The sequence below is a fragment of the Populus trichocarpa genome, chromosome 4 (assembly GCF_000002775.5).
Source record: "Populus trichocarpa isolate Nisqually-1 chromosome 4, P.trichocarpa_v4.1, whole genome shotgun sequence".
NCBI classification, from domain to species: Eukaryota; Viridiplantae; Streptophyta; class Magnoliopsida; order Malpighiales; family Salicaceae; genus Populus; species Populus trichocarpa.
In genome coordinates this window covers 6404303-6428850 of record NC_037288.2, presented here as the reverse complement: position 1 = coordinate 6428850, position 24548 = coordinate 6404303, and the positions used below count along the sequence as shown (strand labels likewise).

Here is a 24548-nt window from a genome sequence, read left to right as displayed (position 1 = left end):
AGCTTTATTTTTCCTGATTAAATTTGGCAACTTGATTAAAGTGAGATCATTTAGAGACTTCTCCTTTTATGACCTTATGATTTTGCTGCAACAAGGTTATCTAACTTGGGATCAATAAGCTAAGCATCTGTTGGTTAGTAAGGCATAACATATTGTTTCTGATGTTCATTTATAGCAGTGACTACTTCTTATATCTTTTATAATTTTGAGAAATGACTTAAGAATAGTTGACAATTATGTACAATTGCAAGAATGCTCGATTATTTCTTGTTCCTGTGAATATGCTCTCTTTTTTTCCTCTCCCTTTTCTTGCATTTGATGTCTATGGCAGTAATTATTGTTCATCAACAGGTGAAGAAGATACCAGAGACGTTCATGTCAACAACACATTACATGAAGTCATTCATTCCCGCACTAATCGAGGAAACTCGTGCAGACTTATGCTCAAACATGATAATGATCTCCCAAGCACCTACAAGAGAAATCTTTTCAGTGGGAATGGATAAAAAGAATAAGCCTCCGGAAGACTTGTTTTATAACATCTGGTTTAAAAAAAGGAGAAACAAAGCCAATGGGAAAGAAATATATGAGCCTGACGTTGGAGATCTCCTTGCTTTGACAGATGTAAGACCGAAAGACATTGATGACTTGAACAGGCCTGGGTTTAACTATCTTCTTGCATATGTTCATAGGCTATCTGAATGGCAAGATGACGACGATAAATATGTAATTTTGTCAACTCTCACATCCAAACCCATTCAATTTGAAATAGAAGACCAGGAAAATAAAAAGGAGTCTATCATTGCTGGAAAAGGAAGGCGAAAGACCATGAAAGCTAATGTCTACGTTGTTTACCTAGTGAACATGATGACAAATATTCGTATATGGAGATCATTGAACTCAGATCTGGAAGGAGGGAACATGAACATTATCCAGAATGTGCTTCATACTAGCTCAGCTGTAAGAAGGGTGGTTCATTTAATTTTTCCTGATATGTGGAAATTTTAGCTATATTCTAACCATTCACTTGCCTAGCTGACAGATGTTGTGTCTGATCCTGCAGGATGGCCAAGATTGCTCTCACTGCTTATCTGAAGTGAATAAAAGTGCTACACTTTCTGGTATGGAAGAAACCATAATCAGCTCTTCCAATTTAAATGACTCGCAGCAAGATGCAATTGTAAGCTGCATTGGTCTGAGTGAATGCCAACATCAAAGTACTGTGAAACTAATTTGGGGCCCTCCGGGGACTGGCAAAACAAAGATGATTGGTTTATTATTGTTCTCTCTCCTTAAATTGAAGTGCAGGACCCTTACATGTGCTCCAACCAATATTGCTGTGTTGGAAGTAACATCGAGACTCCTAAGGCTAGTTACAGACTCTCGTGAAGATGACACTTATGGACTTGGAGATATAATTCTATTTGGGAATGGGAAGCGAATGAAGATCTCTGAGAATGATGATCTTGAAGATATATTTCTTGGCCATCGTGTTAAAGTACTTGAATATTGCTTTAGCCCGTCGAATGGGTGGAAGCACACTGTAGACTCATTGATAAATTTGCTTGAAGATCCTGAGAATCAGTACCGCCGGTACTTGGAAAATATGGAGAAAAAAAATGAGGAGGGAGAGAGAGAGGATCAGGAAGATGAAATGCTTGAAATTGAAGAGATAAACAACAAGAAAGAGAAAGATGAAGTGGTCAATGATCAAAACAAAAAGGGCAGGAACAGAGTTCTTCTTCAGGCCTTGAAAGATGACATGAAAAAGGAAAAACAAAAACAAAAACAAAAGGTTTTTTCTCATCAAGAGAATCTTACAAAGTGTGAGGAAAAGGAATATAAAGATGGAAAGGTAAATAAGGAAGATATTCTCTCTTTCGAGGAATTCGTAAAGGAATGGTTCAAATTCCTTAGTGCGAAGTTGGATATTTTAATTGCAGGTTTATATACGCACTTGCCAACATCTATCATTTCATTAGAAGTGGTGAAGAGCATGACAAGAGCTGTTGATTCACTCAGCTGCCTCAAACCCTTGTTGTATAGTGTTAGTGTTGGAGATGAAGGTTTAAAACAAGTCCTCAACGATTTTGAAAATGAAGGAAGCAGCGCTGGTCAATTTTCCCGGTTGTCCTTTATGAGAAACTATTGTATTCAGACACTGAATTCACTTCCTCGAGAATTTGAAGTTCCCAATTTTTTTGATAATAGGGCAGCCAGATACTTTTGCTTGGGAAATGCGTGTCTGGTTTTCTGTACTGCTTCAAGCTCTGCCAAGTTGCACACAGAAGGAGTGACACCGATAAAATTGTTGGTTATTGATGAAGCTGCCCAGCTTAAAGAATGTGAATCGACTATTCCATTGCAACTTTCTGGTCTTCGCCATGCCATTCTTATAGGTGACGAGCGCCAACTTCCTGCCATGGTTCAAAGCAAGGTGATAAAGTTTATCTTTCTCGCGACCCATTTACTAGGTTATTCATAAGTTCTAATGTTTCTGTCACACACCTTCATCAGATTTCCGAGGAAGCTGAATTCGGGAGGAGTTTGTTTGAGAGATTGGTAATACTGGAACACGAGAAACACCTTCTGAATACGCAGTATAGGATGCACCCATCTATAAGCTTATTCCCAAATAAAGAGTTCTATGATATGCTAATTCAGGATGCTTCAAATGTCAAAGAAAGAAACTATCAGAAACAATTCCTTCAAGGCAATATGTATGGCCCTTACTCATTTATTAATGTAGCCAATGGGAAAGAGCAATCCAACGACGGCCGCAGCAAGAAAAATTTGGTCGAGGTTGCTGTAGTTTCAGCAATAGTTGCAGGCCTTTTTAAAGGTATGCATTTGAGTCATATCAGAAGCTATTAGATTTTTTGTTATTTAAGAAATGCTGTTAGGGAAATCAAATATATGACATTGCTATTGGTTTTACTTTTGATTGGCATGCAAGTTTGAAAGCTAAAGCTTTCCTTTTCTTTCTCTTGCAGAATTTAAAAGGGCAAGAAAGAGGATGAGCATAGGAGTCATATCACCATACAATGCTCAAGTGTATGCAATTCAACAAAAAATTGGAAATACTTACAGTACATTTAGTGACTTTGCTGTAAATGTTCGGTCTGTCGATGGATTTCAAGGCAGCGAGGAGGATGTTATCATTATCTCTACAGTCAGATGCAATGCAAGTGGATCAGTGGGTTTTCTTTCCAATCGCCAAAGGGCAAATGTTGCGCTGACCCGTGCACGGTATTTTTTTCCAAACACTTTAAGTTAGACAATAGTTCGAGCAAGTATAGGCAGGTTCATGTGTAAGTACATGTGTATTGGTGATTTTGAATAAAATTTTGCGATGCTATGTCTAATTAAGGTACTGCCTCTGGATACTGGGAAATGGAGCAACTCTTGTCAACAGTGGCTCTATTTGGAAGAAATTGGTTACTGACGCGAAGGAACGAGGGTGTTTCTACAATGCTGATGAGGATAAAAGCTTGTCCAAGGCAATAATGGATGCCTTGTTAGAGTTGGACCAACTTGATGATTTGTTGAATGTCAATTTTCTACTGTTCAGAAATGCAAGATGGAAGGTATGTATGCTGATTTTTCTTGCTGCACAATTTTCTTAATTCTTACTCTTATGTCTGAAGCTGAATGCTACTCAGTGGACTTCTCACATCAGCCTTTTTTCCATTGAAGTTTTGCTTCAGTGAAAACTTTCGGAAATCTATTATGAAAGTGGGAAATGAGGCTCGTCAGGAAGTGATTTCTTTGTTGGCAAAGCTTTCAAGTGGCTGGCGTCAATCTCCTGAAGAGAGAAACATCATTGTCCTACACGGAACTTCTTCTGAACTGTTAGAAAATTACAGAGTCAATGACCAGCTCAGTCTCATTTGGACAGTGAATATAATCAAGGAAAACAAAAACGACACTCAAATTCTTAAGGTTTGGGATGTTTTATCATTACATGATTTACCGAAACTAGCAAGGAGCCTCGATGCTGTCGTTGGAAATTATACAGTGAATAAGATGAACCGCTGCAGACACAAATGCACAGAAGGGTATGCATCTTTCTATTTTCCTTCTTCAGATATTATAGAGTGGGAGTTGTACAGCAGCAGTAGCTTGAGTTGGCTTCAGCATTAGGAAGCCATTGTTAAACAGGCGTGTTCTTTTTCCTGTTTTGAGGAATAAGGGCAGGTCTCAAACCTGTGACCTCTCTCCTCCCTCCTTCTGTGCATTGAAATGGATGTTTATGGATACTTTGTCATTTATAAATTGGCAGGGATTTGGTTGTTCCAATGAGATGGTCAATAAGTTCCGGTGCCTCTCTGGAGAGTAGTAATCCTGAAACCGATCCTGCACAGCTTCTGTCACAACCATTAGCTTCACTTGTTATCAGGGATGAATCAGAAGCACCAGCAACAACTAGTAGGTATGCAATACTAAAACTCTGAACAATTTGTTTCACAATAGAAAGGTCAAATTTTATGTTGTCTTAGCTTCGACCTACCACTCTATCAGTAGTATTCTTCGAATCACCAATTCTTGTATGATATTCATGAGTATCAGACAGCCCTTGAGGTCTAAGAAAGATGGATTTAGCAGTGGAACAAGGGGATCAAAACCTACGTGGTGAAGGCCAAATAATAATTAATGTGGTAAGAACATCTTTAGTACTCTTGTTAAAATATTTTTAGAATAATCTCTCTTGCTCTAATGTGTGAAAACAAAAATTAAGATGACAATTTGACTCCTCAGGTTGCTCTACAAGTTCTTGAATGGAAGTTGCAGCTGTCTGACTGAAGAATGAAGTCCTCCCTACTTGTTGCATAGCTATATATTTGTTTAACTATGTCAACCTATGCCAAGTCTAATTATGTTGCAAAAGGGTTGTAAAAATTAATGAAGATATTTTTCCTTTCTAGTTTCAGGCATTAATTCAATGTTAATGTTTTTATTTTAGATGAGCTAAAGAGGAGAAATATATAGTGGGAATAAAAAATGAGATGATGTTCATCTTCTAAACAGGGTTGTTAAACTCGGGACAAGTTTCGTATAAAATAACGCAGAAGTTGTCTCCCTATCTAGTTAAAATCCGTTGATATATATATATATATATTTCAAAACTACGTCAAAATTCTTCTACATGCACGTTATTTCATTAGGTACCAAAAACGTTGTACGGCAGACTATATTTTTGCCTCTATAGCTTTTCCAACATTGATCTTATAGTTTCTAAAATGTTTCAATTTTACCACCGATAATTAAATGGCTAACAAAATGTTGGAACCGGCCCATACGGAGGGATCTCTTTGACAAACTAAAACAAATTCAAAGGTTGCAACAAGTTTCACTGCATACAAAGATTCTTGGCGCAGAAACCATATATATAGAACAAAAATGAAAGAGAAGGGAGAAGGGATATTGCTTGAAAGAATCTTGTTTGAGTAGAAGGGTTGAGTTAGAAAACGTTTAAACGACAGAGATTATGCTAGGAATTCTGAACTACAGGGATAGGTATGGAGCATTTGTGAATCTAAAGTTATTCTTTTCTCTGTATCCCTGGCAAAGTCCATATACGAGGAAGAAAGACTTGAATATAAAAGGTGGAAACGATAGTTGACGTGAAGTCTATGAAAGGAATACATTTTAAATGTATCAAGCTTTTCTTTGTTTCCAAGGAAAAGCACGGCATATACTTTTCTTTCACTAGCAGAAGTGCTCAAGACATTAACTGTTCTGGATTTGCTACGGTATAGATGAGTTTGTGCTTCATTTTGCAACTCATAATAACCATATAATGTTGTTGTGCTTTTTGAGAAGCTGATGAATATGTAACAGGAAAGCAATGGACAAGAGAACTGATCGTGTGAAGTGGGAAAAGGTCAAGGGTAGAGGGTTCCTAGATTTAGTGTTTTCTTGGTCTATTGAAGATGTGCTCAATAAGGATCTTTACAAAGACCAGGTTCGTTAATTTGCAATAACATTCTCTTGGAAGATCATAATCTTATTCCATATATGTTTTGTTAAGTTCTTCATAGTTTTTTTTAAGAAGGAAAGCTCAAGGAAAAATATAGCTTGAAACTAAATAGAATAAGTTGAAAAACTAAGACGTAGGATTTATTAAATACTCTTCTTTCAACTTCTTTTATTAAATTGAGAATTTATTGTTGTCAATAATTAATTATTTGTCATTAATGTTCTATTATTATCATTTTTAGTTGTATTTCTAAATTAAAGAGAATAAGCTGAAAAACTAAGGTGTAGCCTTAATTGTCCACCATAAAACAAAATTAACAATATTTTTTGAATTTTACCTTTTCATGTTAAATAAAAAAACTTTTCATAATTATTATTCATAGACTAGGTCAATTAATGAATTGATAAAAAATAGTTCATTACATGCTAAAGAAGAGTCAGAACGAAATTCAAGTCAATAATACAGTGAATTGCTATAGCTAGTCTCTAAAACATGAGATCCAAGTCCATGCCGGTATCTAAAGCCAAGGTCACTTTGCTTATATTTATTTATGATTCTTTAATTTTTTATTATATAAATTATAAGAAAATTTTGTATTTATTCGGTGAAGTATCAAGGGTTTTAGATTCTACAGGAACATACTAAAGTACTGTTTGAGATTAATTTCTAGTTTACATATAATATATATAATTTATTTAAACCATGTTAATATTTCTGTTTAAAAAATCTTATTGAATTTTTTTTTTCAATAAAGTCTTAACTAAATTAAGTTTAACCATTTTAATTTGGCCCTTAGGAACAAATTTTCTAACATTATGTTCTTTTAAGAGCTTTTGGATTTAAATTTCTGTCAAAACCAGTTGGTTTTTCTACTGCAAGATTTTCTTCAAAAGTTTGGCAAATTAAGCTCTTGAAAATTCACACCAAGATTTCCTGCTAGCCAGATTACAAGCATGAGAATGATTCTGAACTCTGATATTGTCCCCTAATAGGTGGAGGAGATCCCAAACTCCTTCATGTCAACAGCTCATTACATGAAAGCATTCATTACACCCCTACACGTGGAAACACATGCTGATTTGCTTTCAAGTACAGAATCACTGGCTGGAGCACCAACTTATAGAATACTTCGTGTTAGAAAATCTAAGGATTACAAGCCACCTAAGGACTTGTTTTACGAAATTTCGATGGAAGAAACCAGAGGTGGATATGTGCCTTGGGTTGGGGATCTTATAGCCCTGACAAATGTGAAACTGAAGTGCATTGATGATTTAAGGAAGACCCAGCAATCCTATCATGTTGCTTTCGTTCATGCCGTGAAAAGGGGAAATCGTTTGACACCCTCGATTCTGTCTTCGAAGCCCATAGTGGATGAAGAAGGCTTGAAGAATGGAACACTCTTTGCTGTTCATTTGATAAATCTGATGACAAATTTGCGAATATGGAGATCGTTGCACTTGGAACTCGAAGGGAGGAACATGAACGTTATTGAGAAAGTGCTGCAAAATAATTTCAATGTAAGAAGAACTATGATTCTGGTTTCTTGATTCAGCATCTCATTTTGGTAATCCCCAGCTTTGAAGATGGAAAATCTGTTTGTTGTATTCATTTCTATATTGAGCTTGACTGCATCTATAACTGATCTCGTGCAGGATGATGGAGATTGTACTATCTGCTCTTCTCGTAAAAAAAGTGATGCTGCCTCTGCCTGCATAAGGGATACATTACAGTCTTCTAATTTAAACAGCTCGCAAGAAGCTGCGGTTTTAAGCTGTATTCACACAGCCAGATGCTGGCATCAGTACACTGTCAAATTAGTACAGGGTCCTCCAGGAACTGGGAAAACAAAGACAGCTAGTTGCTTATTACACGCACTATTAAGAATGAAATGCAGAACACTTACATGTGCTCCAACTAACATTGCAGTGGTAGAAGTTGCAGCTCGTGTCGTGAGTACAGTTGCCGATTTAGTTGAATATGAAACTTATGGCATGGGAGACATAATTCTGTTTGGGAATTGGGAGAGAATGAAGTTTGATGGTGATCAGAATGACCTTCTTCATGTATTTCTTGATCATCGTGCTGATATACTTGAGAAGTGCTTTGATCCATCAACTGGCTGGAAACGCATTTTAGCTTCATTGATAAGTTTACTTGAAGACTCTGAAGCGCAATACCATTTGTACTTGCAGGATAACATGGGAAAGGAAGGACTTTTGACTTGTGAGCAATTCGTATGGAAAAGATTTGATTTCTCCGGAAAGCAATTAAAGTTCTGTATTGTGAATTTGTATACACACTTACCGACTACTTTGATTTCATTACAAGTGATGAGGATCATGACCAGGGCTCTTGATTTGATGACATCACTTGAAACCTTGTTGCTTAGTCTCAGTGCTGCCGATGAAGGTTTAAAGCAGATTCTAGGGGAAAATGAAGATGAAGAAAGAAAACTTCATAATCGTATAAAGTTGATAAATGAAAAAAGGGAATGCCTCAATACTCTACGCTTACTTTCTCTAAAATTTCAGGTTCCAGAATTCGCTGATAAAAATGCTATTGAGAAATTCTGCTTATCAAATGCATGCCTGATTTTCTGTACCGTGTCAAGCTCTGCCAGGCTGCATAGTATAAGAATGGCACCTCTGCGTTGCTTGGTGATTGACGAAGCTGCTCAGCTCAAAGAATGTGAATCAACCATCCCCTTACAACTCTTCGGCCTTCACCATGCTATTCTCATAGGAGATGAACGGCAATTGCCTGCCATCGTTAATAGCGAGGTTTGGATTTTCCTGAATGGTTCTATTCCTCTATCTTTTGATGCCATCAAAACCTTTTACTTTTTCATACCATAACATGTTTAAAATGCACCGCTATTAGATTTCAGGGAAGGCTGGTTTTGGTAGAAGTTTGTTTGAGAGGCTCGTAAAGCTGGGATGCAAGAGCCATCTTCTAAACATTCAATATCGAATGCATCCATCAATAAGCTTATTTCCGAATACGGAGTTCTATGGAAGGCAGGTTTTGGATGCGCCAAACGTCCAAGAAACTGGCTACAGGAGACGGTTCCTCCAAGGAGACATGTTTGAATCCTACTCTTTCATAAATATAGCCCATGGAAAAGAGGAATTTGTTGAGAAACAGAGTTTCAAAAATACAGTCGAGGCTGCTGCTGCTGCTGATATAGTTGGGAGACTTTTCAAAGGTTCTATTTAGAAATATCAGATGTTTCTAATGTATCTATTGATTTACAGAATTCTTTTGACTTCATTTTGATGTTACAGATATTAATGGCACTGGGAAGAAGGTTAGCATAGGTATCATATCACCATACCAGGCTCAAGTTCATGCAATTCAAGCGAAGATTGGGAAATTCATTTCAGACTCTGACAGTGCCTTGTCTGTAAGCGTTGGCACGGTTGATGGTTTTCAGGGTGGAGAGGAGGATCTGATAATTATCTCTACTGTTCGAAGCAATGAGAACGGATCGGTGGGTTTTGTTTCGAATCCTCAACGAGCAAATGTGGCGCTGACTCGTGCAAGGTACTAAATAAGAATCGAGAAAACATCAGCAGCTCAAAAGTTTCGTTTCCTTTTTTTTTTGCCTCTCCATTCCTATTTGAACTTTTATATTTTCTGGTGTGGAGGTATTGCCTCTGGATTTTAGGAAATGAAGCAACTTTAGTTAAGAGTGGCTCTATTTGGAAGGAGATAGTCAACGATGCGAAGCATCGGCAATGCTTCTATAACGCTGAAGAGGATGAGAGTTTGGCTCAGGCTATTACAGAAAGCTTGATCGAGCATGGCCGACTTGATGTTCTGCTACGAACTCACTCCCCATTGTTCCGGAATGCAAGATGGATGGTAAGCTTATTAGTTCTTGGCAAGTCTTGAATATTTTTTTCAGAAATATTAACAGAATATACAATAGTTGCTGCTCTGCTGATCCATGGAACTGGAGCAAGCCATTCTTCAGAACAGATATTACTGCTTCTTAGCCCACAGTAATGTCATGCTCCGGTGCCAAGTATTAATCAGCTGTTACCTTCACTTTAATACAGGTTTTTTTCAGTGATGATTTTCGGAGATCCGTGGCGAGAGTTAGGAATGTCAGAATCTGTAAGGAAGTGCTTTCCCTATTAGCCAAGCTTTCAAATGGTTGGCGTCAGCATCATTCTCGCAAGAAGAGAAGCCTACTGGTTCACAATGGCATTTCTTCTCCACTGATAGAGCAGTATAAAGTTAGTGGACAGCTAAATATGATCTGGACTGTGGACATTCTGCAGGAAAACTCATTCTGCATTCAAGTTTTGAAGGTTTGGGATATTTTACCATCATCTGATATACCAAAACTAGCACCGCGTCTCGACACCTTGTTTCGGAATTATACGGAGGAGCAGATGAATCGCTGCTTATACAAATGTATGGAGGGGTAAGTTAACTGCAAAGATTTCAAGATATTTTTCATTCTTAGGATTCAAAATGTTGCTTATAACTTTTCCATTTCTGCTGCAGGAATTTGGTTGTTCCAATGAGATGGACAGTGGACTCGTCTAGTGATCATCAGGACAGCTGCGGCGAAGCCGATGCTGTGCAGCTGCCGAAATCACTTGCATCACTCTGTCTAGACGATGGACAGTGGACTCGTCTAGTGATCGAGTAAAGCTGCCAGGTATGCTACAGTTCTAGCTGGTACCGCCTTAGATTTTATCCCTGCCTTGATGGTTTTTGCTGGAAATAGCATCTAACATTAGTTTTATGCTGACTGTGATCAGAAAACAATGGAGGCTCAGAACGAATTAGCAGAAGCGATGTTGTCGATCAGAATGATCACTGTTGGGGTCAGATTCTTTCCTCATCAAGAACCAAATTACAACTCCAATCCAAAGAAATAGAAGTTCTTGAAGGGCAAGGACAATGATGCCTCTTTTACATTTCCAGCTTCTAGCCAGAGAATGTCTCCCTAGGCCTTTGAAACTCATGAACGTAACATTCCAGTAATTTCTGATTTTAGATTTCTTCAAATAATTATAATAATAATACAGTTTGGATTTCTTAAGGATGAAGTTCCATTTCCTCATATGTTGTGGCAACTAAAGGGGATTCATACTACTCATTTTTTACTTGTCAAAAACATAATTATTGAAACCCGCCCAACCTTACATATTGACCTTGCAAATTTAAGATTCGAAATCTAATCCGAATTTAATTTAAATCAATAGTGATATTAACTCGGCTAAACCTAAGTGATCCAATATATTGACTCACTACTCATTTGAAGCAACTCGGTCCAAATCCAATCGAGTTAATATTAAGAAATTTTGTTTTAAAAAAAACTAAACATTGTCTGAAAAAAAATAATTCAGATTGACATGATGATTCATTTTTTTTAATCAAAAGCACCAATTCTTCCATAGTTAAATAAAAGTCCAACCTCTGGATGGTTCGACTACACCCAGCTCTTCCTAAACTTCAGTGATATTACGATTATGAAACAAAAGAAAACTTAATGTATCATCATCCTTATAAAACCAAGGAGCAGTAGAGGGAGCAATGACAAAAAGAAAACTTGTTAGAAGTGTGTACTTCCTAAATATTAGACATTTAATGGGGTCCAAATTGTGATGTTTTGAAATAAATGAATAGGAAAAGGCAATAAAGGTTTAAAAGTGTGTATAAATGAATAAGGAGTATTGTGGTAATTGAATAAACATAATAAGTATAAATAGAAAAGGAAAAAAAAAGAAAGAGGGATTTGAAATTTTAGTGTGAGGGACTGCAGGAGAGAAGGGAGAAAGAAGAAGAAGAAGAGAAAAGAGGGAAAGATAAGGGAAATAAAAGAGAGTTGAAGAAAATAAGTTTAAAGGTAAGATTTTTTTTTTTAAAATATATAAATGTGTGTTCTTTTATCTTTAAAATTCTGTTTTGTTGGATATTAGAGTTTTGAGATTTTGTTTTGGGTTGATTGATAAATTGATTTGAATGTTATAGGTTGATTGTTATGGATAATTAGTTATTTAGTTGATTTTGGAAGATTGTAAGTAAAGATGATGATTTTGAGTTATGATTTTTGTTTAAATGGTGAATTTGAGTTAGAAATATTGAGATAATAGTAGGTAATGTGTGGAAATTCTAGGTTTGAGTTTGAAGATGATGAAATTTCAGTTTGGTCCTTCAATTTGTGAAAATTACAGTTTAGTCCCCAAAACTTGGAAAATTACATAATGGTCCCCAGAGCATAATATGAGATTTTGGACGGAATAAAAGATGAATTATAGGCAGAATTACAGTATAGTTATGAATTTATGACATTTTTTGTTTGGTCCTCCAATTTGACAAAATTACAGTTTGACCCCTAAAAATCTACTAAAATTCTAGATTGGTCCCTGGAGCATAATTCGAGATTCTGGATAGAATTGAGGATGAATTATTGGGAAAATTCCAGTATAGTCATGGATTTATGATCTTTTCAGTTTGGTCCTCCAATTTGACCCTAAAAATATAATAAAATTCCAGATGGGTTCATTGGCTATAATATTAGCTTTTTTCAGATTAGTTTGATGAATAATTTAGGGTTATTTAGTGAATTATTATCAAGTTTTATGATTTGTTATCTTATGAATTAGATTTCGGGAAAACCGTTTAATTTTTGAGTTTTTGAAAAAAAAATGTCTAGTTTGGTTCATAAACATATATGATTATGAGTTACACCTTTAGTTAAGTGGATTAAATAGGTTGTAAGTTCTTTTCGAGTTGTTTTTTAGTATGTTTCCTTTCGTATTTAGATAATCCTGATATTCTAGCTGCGGGATATTTGTAGGATTTCTTTCGGTATCTGCTTTCGAGTTCTGTTCGCTTTTGAGTCGGGTGAGTGGATAATTTTCCATATGCATGAGAAATAGTATAAATATTTGAATTGTTAATATGAATTGGATCATGCTTCTTGATAATAGATATATGTTGATTATTATCCTTGTTACGATAAAACATGATCAATTGTTGAATCTGAATTCTTGATATGAGCCAATATATACTTTTGAATTGACTTCTGAATTGATAGCTCCTCATTTGATTGATGTCATGAGTTGAGCATTGGGATATGAATATGTTTGTTTGATTATGATTATGAACCTATGGTATGCCAGTCAGAATACCCACGTTAACAGGGTAGTGTTAGTCTTTGTGCACATCGTATCTGAACCCTAGTTGGTCGGGGGAGTCACCAACCTGTATGGACTGATCATCCCACAGTACGGAGCCTCATGCTCATTGCATTTTGATTTTCTAACGAGTTTTACCATATGATATTCTTGTTATGGCCTACTTGAGAAGCCTTCCTATAAGAACCTAAAGCCATAATTGTATATATATTCCTCATTGTTGTATTACCTTATGTGTGTATATCTACTCATTGAGTTGTTGAACTCACCCTCTCATTATTTATCTTTTCAGGCTTATAGCTTGTTAGCAGGTCATTTTTTTTGGACTTTCAGAACCTGCTCTTTTGTTAAAATTTATACTTTTCCTTTATGTTTAGTTAGTGCTCCACAACTATGAATTTGTATTAACTTTTATATTAATACAATCTAATTATATTATGAAGTTAATTTTGTTTTTACTGTTGTGTTAAACTCTGATTGAGGTATTTAAAAGATAAGTTCGTATATGATTTTGAGTTCACATAAATATGAAACTCTAGAGGAGAATCTTACTTATATGCCGGTTAAGGATTCAAAAATCAGGTCATGACACTTCTTGAACTCCAGTGATATTACGGTTCTGAAACAAAAGGAACCTAAATGTATCATCATCCTTATAAAACCAAGGGGGTAGAAGAGGGAGTAGTGACAGAAAGAAAACTTGTTAGAAATGTGTACTTCTGAATGATTGAACATTTAATGAGGTCCAATAAGCATACATTTAATGAACATTTGGAATCTATGTGAAGAGACGGGAGGGTCAACTCGAGTTGACCCAAATTGTTTTCAAGAATCAAAACAATATTGTTTTGACCAACTTTTTTTAAAAAAAAATCAAAGGATTTTTGACACGTATTTTATTTCGTGTTGTTCGACCGAATCGTAGGTCGACTTGAGTTTTTGGTTGGGTTAGGTATGATCAATCATTCCTCTATTTTTTTTTAAACTCGAACTCGTCCAGTCTGAGTTCTATAATTAGGGTTATTATAATATTATTAATTTCAAAACTCAATATAAATTAAAGTAAAAAAAATAATATTTATTTTTTTAAAATATGTAAGTTTGACATTAATCCATATTAAGAGTAAAATAATTTTTTTTATATTTTACCTTCACCTTATATTTGAATACCTCTTTTAATTTTGATTTAGAAAACAATATATATTATAATCTACACTTCAAATATTAGACAAGATATCAAAACTACAGGACATGATATTTATTTATCTAGTACAGTTCAATCCAAACAATATTGTTCAACATACCAAAAACTACCTTAAAAGAAGGGAGGAAGAATAGTGCTTGAAAGAATCTTGTTTGAGTAGAAAGGTTGAGTTAGAAAAGATTTAAACTAAGAAATTATATTAGGAATTTTGAACTCCAGGGATAGGTATGAAACATTTGTGAATCTACAGGGATAACAATTAAATTTACTCAAAGCCATTCTTCTCTCTGCATCCTTGACGTATCCTTAACGAAGACCATATACGAGGTAGAAAGACTTGGAATATAATAAAAGATGGAAACGAAAGTTGACATGAAGTCTATGAAAGAAATACATTTTTAATGTAACAAGTCTTTGTTTCTAAGGAAAAGCACGGCCTTTACTTTTCCTGCACCAGCAGAAGTGCTCAAGACATTAACTGTTCTGGGTTTGCTACTGTCTAGGTGAGTTTGTGCTTCATTTTGCAACTCATAATAACCATAACGTTGTTGTGTTTTTTGAGAAGCCGATGAATATGTAACAGGAAAGCAATGGACGCGAGAACTGATCATGTGAAGAGGGAAAAGGTCAAGGGTAGAGGGTTACTAGATTCAGTGTTTTCTTGGTCTATTCAAGATGTGCTCAATGAGGATCTTTACAAAGACCAGGTTTGTTAATTTGCAATAACATTCTCTTGGAAAATCATAATCTTATTCCATGTTTTGTTATGTTCTTCATAGTTTTTTTCTAGAAGGAAAGCAAAAGGAAAAATATAGCTTGAAACTAAATAGAATAAGTTGAAAAACTAAGATGCAGAAGAGTTTCTATGTCAATTACTCTTTCCTTGAAGTCTTTTTTTATAGTGTATTTTGAAACAAAACATGATATAGAACTACTACAATTAATTTCCACTATTTATCCATTTTAATTACCCACCATGAACAAATTAATAAGCCGACAAAAAATGATTCATATAGGCTAAATAATTATTTTATAATAAGTTTAAATTCAAGTTTAAAATAGGTTTTAAAACAACTTTTCTTAACATCATGTTCTTTGGATTTAAATTTCTGTCAAAACCAATTAGTTTCTCCACTGCACATTTTTCTTCAAAAAATTGGGCAGATTAAGTTCTTGAGAATTCATACCAAGATTTCCTGCTAGCTAGATTACAAGCTTCAGATTGATTCTGAACTCTGACATTTGTTAAAGTAATTGAGATCAACTACAAAAAGAAGGCTACAATTTTGAATAATCTGTTTATTATGAATGCATAGTGTTAACCTAAATACAAATAAAGTATATATAGGTCAAACTGAAAGTACTATTCTACCCTTAATAAATAAGACTACATAAATATTATTTAACATCTCCCCTCAAACTCACGATGCGGCAGCTACAAGCATCGAGAGTTTGCCAACCAGAAAACGAAAACGAGAGATGGAATGCGCCTTGGTAAAGAAATCTGCAATCTGCAAGGAAGAAGGAACAAAAGGCAAAGCAATGGTGCCATGTTTGAGATGATGACGAGTAAGATGACAATCGATCTCAATGTGCTTAGTGCGCTCATGAAAAACCGAGTTATGAGCAATCTGAATAGAACTCTGATTGTCACAATACATAGGAGTAGGATGAGAAAAGGAAATTCCCATATCAGCAAGTAACCAACGTAGCCAAACAATCTCTTTGGTAGTAGATGCCATGGCACGATATTCTGCTTCGGTGGATGATTGAGAAACAATAGATTGTTTCTTGCTCTTCCAAAAAATAAGAGAATCACCTAAAAAGATACAGAACCCGGTAACAGACTTGCGATCTGTGGGATCACTACCATGATCAGCATCAGAGTATGCACGCAACTCCAAGGAAGAGGTGGATGAAAGTAACAGACTCTGAAAAACTGTACCCCGAAGATATCGCAAAATACGAAGAACAGCTGCCCAGTGAACAGTAGTAGGAGAAGCAACAAACTGACTAACAACATGAACAGCATATGCAATATCTGGACGAGTAATGGTGAGATATACCAAACTCCCAACAATAGTACGGTATAAAGTAGGATCTATCAAAGGTAAACCATCAGAAGAAGAGTACCTCGCGTTGACCTCAATAGGAGTATCTACAGTCTTGTTATCAGTAAGTCTAGCCGGCTCAAGAATATCTGCAACATATTTCGACTGAGAAAGAAGGTAACCTCTAGGTGAGTATGCTACCTCAATACCCAGGAAATATCGAAGATAACCCAAATCCTTCATTTCAAATCGTCTAGCCAACTCTGTCTTCAAAACTGAAATACCATAAATATCATCACCAGTAATAATCATGTCATCAACATATAAAGACAGAATGATACGACCTGCATCAGTGCACTTAATAAAAAGAGCAGAATCATGACTGCTAGAAACAAAGCCAAGAGACGAGATCACAATAGAGAATTTCTCAAACCAAGCACGAGGTGCTTGTTTGAGACCATATAATGCTTTCTTAAGCTTACAAACATATCCAGAGTCATGTGAAATACCAGGAGGGGGTGCCATATAAACTTCTTCTTGAAGATCTCCATTCAAGAATGCATTTTTAACATCAAGCTGAGAAATATGCCACTGACGAATCGAAGCTACGGCAATAAGAGTACGAATAGTAGTCATTTTGGCAACCGGGGCAAATGTCTCCTCATAGTCCATACCATACTGTTGAGAGTATCCTTTTGCAACCAGCCTAGCTTTGTATCGCTCAATAGACCCATCAGAATTAGTCTTGATCTTATACACCCAACGACAACCAACAACACTCTTACCAGGAGGTAGAGGAACCAGATCCCAAGTATCTGTCTTATGCAAAGCAGAAAGTTCCTCATCCATAGCTTGCTGCCAAAGCGGATCAAGAATTGCCTCTTTATAGGAAGAGGGCTCAAAGAGACAATGAATAGAAGCTAAAAAGGAAGTAAATGATGAAGAATAACAAGAATAAGCAAAATCTGGTAGTTTTGTGGACTTACGAATGCGGATGGACTGACGTGGAGGTGGATCCACAATCTCAGATGAAGCTTGAGGGGCTGTAGATGAGAATGGAGCTTCAGGTGTGCCAGAGAGTAAAGTACCAGTACCTGCAGAGTTATGAGTACAAATTGATCGAACATAGGGAGAGGTATCATTACCAGAATCTTCAGAAAAAGGATCTATATGAATAAGATCAGATTTTGTCAGGCTATGAGTAGTGGATGGAATAGAAAAGAAAGGTATATGCTCAAGGAAGACAACATGACGAGACACATAAAGTTTCTGAGTTATTGGATCAAAACAACGATACCCCTTTTTACCTTCACCATAACCCAGAAAGACACAAATAGCGGATCGAGAGGATAGCTTATTGCGTTCTACATGAGGACGAAGAACGAAACAAGTACAACCAAAGACTCTAAATGAGGAATAATCAGGGACATGCCCATATAGCTTTTCAAAAGGAGATAGACCTGAACTATGAGAAGATGGAATTGTATTAATCAAACTTACAGCAGTAAGAACAGCTTCTCCCCAAAATTCACTAGGAACAAAAGCAGACAACAAGAGAGAACGAGCAGTTTCGACAATATGCCTATGTTTTCTTTCAGCTACACCATTTTGTTCAGGAGTATCTGTACATGAAGTTTGGTGGATGGTTCCATCTAAGGCAAGCATTTGACAAAATTTATTAGAGGTGTATTCCCCACCCAAATCACACCTAAAGCATTTGATCACAGCAAAATGTTGAGTTTTGATAAGAGCTCGAAAAGCTGCATATATCTCAAAGAATTCAGAACGATGTTTCATTAAATAAACCCAACAATAACGAGTATGATCATCAATAAAAGAGACATAATATCGAGACCCTCCTTTTGTGGAAACAGGAGAAGGTCCCCATACATCAGAATGAATCAAATCAAATGGTGAAGATGAAACAGAAATACTTCGATTAAAAGGTAAAGCAGAAAATTTTGCCAGTTTACATCCACTACAATCAGAAATGTCACAAGTTTTCAAATTTCCTAAAGCTCCTGTGGATGCCAAAAATCTCAAACGAGAAGACGAAACATGACCTAGACGGGAATGCCATAAATAAAAACTAGAAGATGAAAGACTCAAACGAAAGGAAGACAAATCAGCAGTAGTAGCAGCGGCAGCAGCAGCAGCAACTGGCACTTTTAACTCATCCAAAATATATAGCCCATTCTCCCTACGGCCTGTCCCAATCAGCTTCTGAGACTGCAGATCCTGTACACAACAAAAAGAACCAGAAAACATGACTAAATAATCACCAGAATCACATATTTGACCAACAGATGCAAGATTCAATTTGAGTTTTGGAATAAGATAAACATTAGGGAGAGACAAGTGAGGTGTGACAACAGAACCAACACCTGCTAAGGGCATAGGAGTGCCATCAGCAGTCATAACAGGAATGGAGGACAAAGGGGACACTGAGGTAAAAGATGAGGAATCTGAAGACATATGATGTGAAGCACCAGAATCCAAGACCCATTCAGAGTGTGACATACCTGAGGAATTATGAGGCAACTGACCTATGGAAGAAGCGGACATTGCTTGTGGCTGCAAGGAGAGAAACTTCTGAAATTGCTCAGCTAAAGTATTAGGATCGGTAATAGAGCCTGGGGAAGCTACTGCTGCAGTATTGTGGTGTGGTGGTTTATAACCCTGAGGTGATCGATGAGCATTAGATTGTGACTGACTGCCAGACTTCCAAGCTTGATTCTGCTGTCTCAACTTAGGACACTGAGCCTTCCAATGACCTTTCTGCTTACAGAAACTGCACTCATCGAAGCCAACCCTTGTGTAAGGCTTGTTCTGATTATTAGAGAATGGCTTAGAAGGTACTGCTAGTACAGAAGGATTCGAAGCAGAAAGAATTCCCTTTTCAGAATAAGACTGAAGACGTATTTCTTCAGCAAATAACTCACTGACAACAGAGGGCAGTGGAGAACGATGCAGAATTGAACCTCTAAGTCCTTCGAAATCACTGCGAAGTGCTGTTAAAAATTGTACCAATCGTTGCTGCTCTCTACGTTCAATATAAGCACCACATGCTTTTAATTCTGCCGATTCTGTAAGAGCCAATTGATCCCAAAGATCTGTCATGGCAGAATAGAACTCCTGAATACTCATATTCTTCTGGTGAAGAGCTCGTATGTCATTCTCTAACTGATACTGTTTTGCAAAATTTGATTGCGTGAATAACCGTTGCAGATGATCCCAAACCTCCTTTGCTGTCTCATACTTTGCCAACTGTGTACCTATAGAATGCTCAACAGAATTGTTGATCCAAGTAATGATCTTTGCATTGTTTGCTTCCCATGTATCTATCGAGACAATATCTCCTTCTTCAGTATTCTTAGGTACCACATAAGTTCCACTAACATATCCCCACATCTTCTTACCCTTAAGAAAATTTCTCATTACATAGCTCCAATACGAATAGTTCTTCCCATCCAACCTCACACTCACAGACTGAAGCGAATCATCTCTTTCAGTAGCCATAATCAACAATCACAAAGAACCAGAATGCAAAAGCAGCGGAAAACAAAATACCAAATTGCAGAAACTGAACAGAGATTGCAGAAACTAAACAAATATCTTCTCAAACTTATACGATTACTCCAAAACACAAAACAAATTTGCAGAAACTGAACGGAATTACCAAATTGTAAAAGCTGAAGGGAAGACGAAACTGACGAAATACCAAAATAATTGCAGAAACTGACGAAATACCAAATTTTGCAGAAGCGGAAGACAAAATCTCACTCCAAAAAATTTATTACAAACTCCTTCATGTCAACAGCTCATTACATGAAAGCATTCATTACACCCCTACATGTGGAAACACATGCTGATTTGCTTTCAAGTACAGAATCACTGGCTGGAGCACCAACTTATAGAATACTTCGTGTTAGAAAATCTAAGGATTACAAGCCACCTAAGGACTTGTTTTACGAAATTTCGATGGAAGAAACCAGAGGTGGATATGTGCCTTGGGTTGGGGATCTTATAGCCCTGACAAATGTGAAACTGAAGTGCATTGATGATTTAAGGAAGACCCAGCAATCCTATCATGTTGCTTTCGTTCATGCCGTGAAAAGGGGAAATCGTTTGACAGCCTCGATTCTGTCTTCGAAGCCCATAGTGGATGAAGAAGGCTTGAAGAATGGAACACTCTTTGCTGTTCGTTTGATAAATCTGACGACAAATTTGCGAATATGGAGATCGTTGCACTTGGAACTCGAAGGGAGGAACATGAACGTTATTGAGAAAGTGCTGCAAAATAATTTCAATGTAAGAAGAACTATGATTCTGGTTTCTTGATTCAGCATCTCATTTTGGTAATCCCCAGCTTTGAAGATGGCAAATCTGTTTGTTGTATTCATTTCTATATTGAGCTTGACTGCATCTATAACTGATCTCATGCAGGATGATGGAGATTGTACTATCTGCTCTTCTCGTAAAAAAAGTGATGCTGCCTCTGCCTGCATAAGGGATACATTACAGTCTTCTAATTTAAACAGCTCGCAAGAAGCTGCGGTTTTAAGCTGTATTCACACAGCCAGATGCTGGCATCAGTACACTGTCAAATTAGTACAGGGTCCTCCAGGAACTGGGAAAACAAAGACAGCTAGTTGCTTATTACACGCACTATTAAGAATGAAATGCAGAACACTTACATGTGCTCCAACTAACATTGCAGTGGTAGAAGTTGCAGCTCGTGTCGTGAGTACAGTTGCCGATTTAGTTGAATATGAAACTTATGGCATGGGAGACATAATTCTGTTTGGGAATTGGGAGAGAATGAAGGTTGATGGTGATCAGAATGACCTTCTTCATGTATTTCTTGATCATCGTGCTGATATACTTGAGAAGAGCTTTGATCCATCAACTGGCTGGAAACACATTTTAGCTTTATTGATAAGTTTACTTGAAGACTCTGAAGCGCAATACCATTTGTACTTGCAGGATAACATGGGAAAGGAAGGACTTTTGACTTGTGAGCAATTCGTATGGAAAAGATTTGATTTCTCCGGAAAGCAATTAAAGTTCTGTATTGTGAATTTGTATACACACTTACCGACTACTTTGATTTCATTACAAGTGATGAGGATCATGACCAGGGCTCTTGATTTGATGACATCACTTGAAACCTTGTTGCTTAGTCTCAGTGCTGCCGATGAAGGTTTAAAGCAGATTCTAGGGGAAAATGAAGATGAAGAAAGAAAACTTCATAATCGTATAAAGTTGATAAATGAAAAAAGGGAATGCCTCAATACTCTACGCTTACTTTCTCTAAAATTTCAGGTTCCAGAATTCGCTGATAAAAATGCTATTGAGAAATTCTGCTTATCAAATGCATGCCTGATTTTCTGTACCGTGTCAAGCTCTGCCAGGCTGCATAGTATAAGAATGGCACCTCTGCGTTGCTTGGTGATTGACGAAGCTGCTCAGCTCAAAGAATGTGAATCAACCATCCCCTTACAACTCTTCGGCCTTCACCATGCTATTCTCATAGGAGATGAACGGCAATTGCCTGCCATCGTTAATAGCGAGGTTTGGATTTTCCTGAATGGTTCTATTCCTCTATCTTTTGATGCCATCAAAACCTTTTACTTTTTCATACCATAACATGTTTAAAATGCACCACTATTAGATTTCAGGGAAGGCTGGTTTTGGTAGAAGTTTGTTTGAGAGGCTCGTAAAGCTGGGATGCAAGAGCCATCTTCTAAACATTCAATATCGAATGCATCCATCAATAAGCTTATTTCCGAATACGGAGTTCTATGGCAGCCAGGTTTTGGATGCGCCAAACGTCAAAGAAACTGGCTACAGGAGACGGTTTCTCCAAGGAGACATGTTTGAATCCTACTCTTTCATAAATTTAGCCCATGGAAAAGAGGAATTTGTTGAGCAACGGAGTTTCAAAAATACAGTCGAGGCTGCTGCTGCTGCTGATATAGTTGGGAGACTTTTCAAAGGTTCTATTTAGAAATATCAGATGTTTCTAATGTATCTATTGATTTACAGAATTCTTTTGACTTCATTTTTGTGTTACAGATATTAATGGCACTGGGCAGAAGGTTAGCATAGGTATCATATCACCATACCAGGCTCAAGTTCATGCAATTCAAGAGAAGATTGGGAAATTCATTTCAGACTCTGACAGTGCCTTTTCTGTAAGCGTTGGCACGGTTGATGGTTTTCAGGGTGGAGAGGAGGATCTGATAATTATCTCTACTGTTCGAAGCAATGAGAACGGATCGGTGGGTTTTGTTTCGAATCCTCAACGAGCAAATGTGGCGCTGACTCGTGCAAGGTACTAAATAACAATCGAGAAAACATCAGCAGCTCAAAAGTTTCGTTTCCTTTTCTTTTTTTTTTCTCCATTCCTATTTGAACTTGTATATTTTCTGGTGTGGAGGTTCTGCCTCTGGATTTTAGGAAATGAAGCAACTTTAGTTAGGAGTGGCTCTATTTGGAAGAAGATAGTCAACGATGCGAAGCATCGGCAATGCTTCTATAATGCTGAAGAGGATGAGAGTTTGGATCAGGCCATTACAGAAAGCTTGATCGAGCATGGCCGACTTGATGTTCTGCTACGAACTCACTCCCCATTGTTCCGGAATGCAAGATGGATGGTAAGCTTATTAGTTCTTAGCAAGTCTTGAATATTTTGTTTAGAAATATTAACAGAATATACAATAGTTGCTTGCTCTGCTGATCCATGGAACTGGAGCAAGCCATTCTTCAGAACAGATATTACTGCTTCTTAGCCAACAGTGATGTCATGCTCCGGTGCCAGGTATTAATTAGCTGTTACCTTCACTTTAATACAGGTTTTTTTCAGTGATGATTTTCGGAGATCCGTGGCGAGAGTTAAGAATGTCAGAATCTGTAAGGAAGTGCTTTCCCTATTAGCCAAGCTTTCAAATGGTTGGCGTCAGCGTCAGTCTCGCAAGAAGAGAAGCCTAATGGTTCCCAGTGGCATTTCTTCTCCACTGATAGAGCAGTATAATGTTAGTGGACAGCTAAATATGGTCTGGACTGTGGACATTCTGCAGGAAAACTCATTCTGGATTCATGTTTTGAAGGTTTGGGATATTTTACCATCATCTGATATACCAAAACTAGCAATGAGTCTCGACACCTTGTTTTGGAATTACACGGAGGAGCAGATGAATCGCTGCTTATACAAATGCATGGAGGGGTAAGTTAACTGCAAGGATTTCAAGATATTTTTCCTTCTTTGGAGTCAAAATGTTGCTTATCACTTTTCCATTTCTGCTGCAGGAATTTGGTTGTTCCAATGAGATGGACAGTGGACTCGTGTAGTGATCGTCAGGGCAGCTGCGGCGATGCCGATGCTGTGCAGCTGCCGAAATCACTGGCATCACTCTGTCTAGAGGATGAACCAGGCACAACGGGTAAAGCTGCCAGGTATGCTACAGTTCTAGCTGGTGCCACCGTCGATTTTATCTCTGCCTTAATGGTTTTTCCAGGAAATAGCATCTAACATTAGTTTTATGCTGACTGTGATCAGAAAACAATGGAGGCTCAAAAGGAATTAGCAGAAGCGATGTCGTCGATCAGAATGATCACTAGTGGGGTCAGATTCTTTCCTCGTCAAGAACCAAATTACAACTCCAATCCAAAGAAATAGAAGTTCTTGAAGGGCAAGGACAATGATGCCTCTTTTACATTTCCAGCTTCTAGCCAGAGAATGTCTCCCGAGGCCTTTGAAACTCATGAACGTAACATTACAGTAATTTCTTATTTTAGATTTCTTCAAATAATAATAATAATAAAGTTTGGATTTCTGAAGGATGAAGTTCCATTTCCTCGTTGCATTTTTACTTGTAAAAAATGACAAACATAGTTATTAAAGCCCGGCCAATTGCATTTTTACTTATAAAAAACTATTATAGCTCAACCGGCCTAACAAATTGACCTTGCAAATTTGAAATTCAAAATCTAACCTCGAGTTTTCATTTGAATCGATAGTGATATTAACTCGACTAAACCTAAGTGATCTAATATGTTAACTCGTTACTTGATTGATTAGAAGCAACTCAATCTAAATCCAGTTGAGTCAATATTAAGGAATTTTTTTCTAAAAAAAAAAAACCCTAAAA

At 37.0% G+C, this 24548-nt stretch overlaps 3 protein-coding genes across 4 annotated transcripts in view; all 3 read left to right on the top strand.

Moving 5' to 3' along the window:
• LOC18097562 (uncharacterized) overlaps positions 1 to 24548 on the top strand; it is a 56618-nt gene that overhangs the window by 7394 nt on the left and 24676 nt on the right. The window contains exons 2-10 of one of the 2 annotated variants that reach the window (XM_052451996.1): positions 352 to 960; positions 1064 to 2437; positions 2518 to 2842; positions 2994 to 3249; positions 3371 to 3587; positions 3697 to 4058; positions 4283 to 4432; positions 4570 to 4658; positions 4759 to 4962. In XM_052451996.1, coding sequence (XP_052307956.1) covers positions 352 to 960; positions 1064 to 2437; positions 2518 to 2842; positions 2994 to 3249; positions 3371 to 3587; positions 3697 to 4058; positions 4283 to 4432; positions 4570 to 4636 — 3360 coding nt within the window. In that variant the 3' untranslated portion in view covers positions 4637 to 4658; positions 4759 to 4962. Of the gene's footprint in view, positions 1 to 351; positions 961 to 1063; positions 2438 to 2517; positions 2843 to 2993; positions 3250 to 3370; positions 3588 to 3696; positions 4059 to 4282; positions 4433 to 4569; positions 4659 to 4758; positions 4963 to 24548 lie in introns of those variants that run through there. The other variant, XM_052451998.1, reaches the window with a different exon arrangement.
• Positions 5763 to 11039, top strand: LOC7480271 (uncharacterized ATP-dependent helicase C29A10.10c). Its single transcript, XM_002305215.4, has 9 exons — positions 5763 to 5965; positions 6973 to 7497; positions 7633 to 8760; positions 8861 to 9185; positions 9265 to 9523; positions 9628 to 9844; positions 10042 to 10412; positions 10496 to 10652; positions 10756 to 11039. The coding sequence occupies exons 1-8, from the start codon at positions 5849 to 5851 to the stop codon at positions 10641 to 10643; spliced, it is 3090 nt and encodes a 1029-aa protein (XP_002305251.3). The 5' UTR covers positions 5763 to 5848; the 3' UTR covers positions 10644 to 10652; positions 10756 to 11039.
• On the top strand, positions 20168 to 24237 carry LOC18097560 (uncharacterized ATP-dependent helicase C29A10.10c). The gene is made up of 8 exons (XM_024599838.2): positions 20168 to 20706; positions 20842 to 21969; positions 22070 to 22394; positions 22474 to 22732; positions 22838 to 23054; positions 23253 to 23623; positions 23707 to 23853; positions 23957 to 24237. The coding sequence occupies exons 1-8, from the start codon at positions 20206 to 20208 to the stop codon at positions 23982 to 23984; spliced, it is 2976 nt and encodes a 991-aa protein (XP_024455606.2). The 5' UTR covers positions 20168 to 20205; the 3' UTR covers positions 23985 to 24237.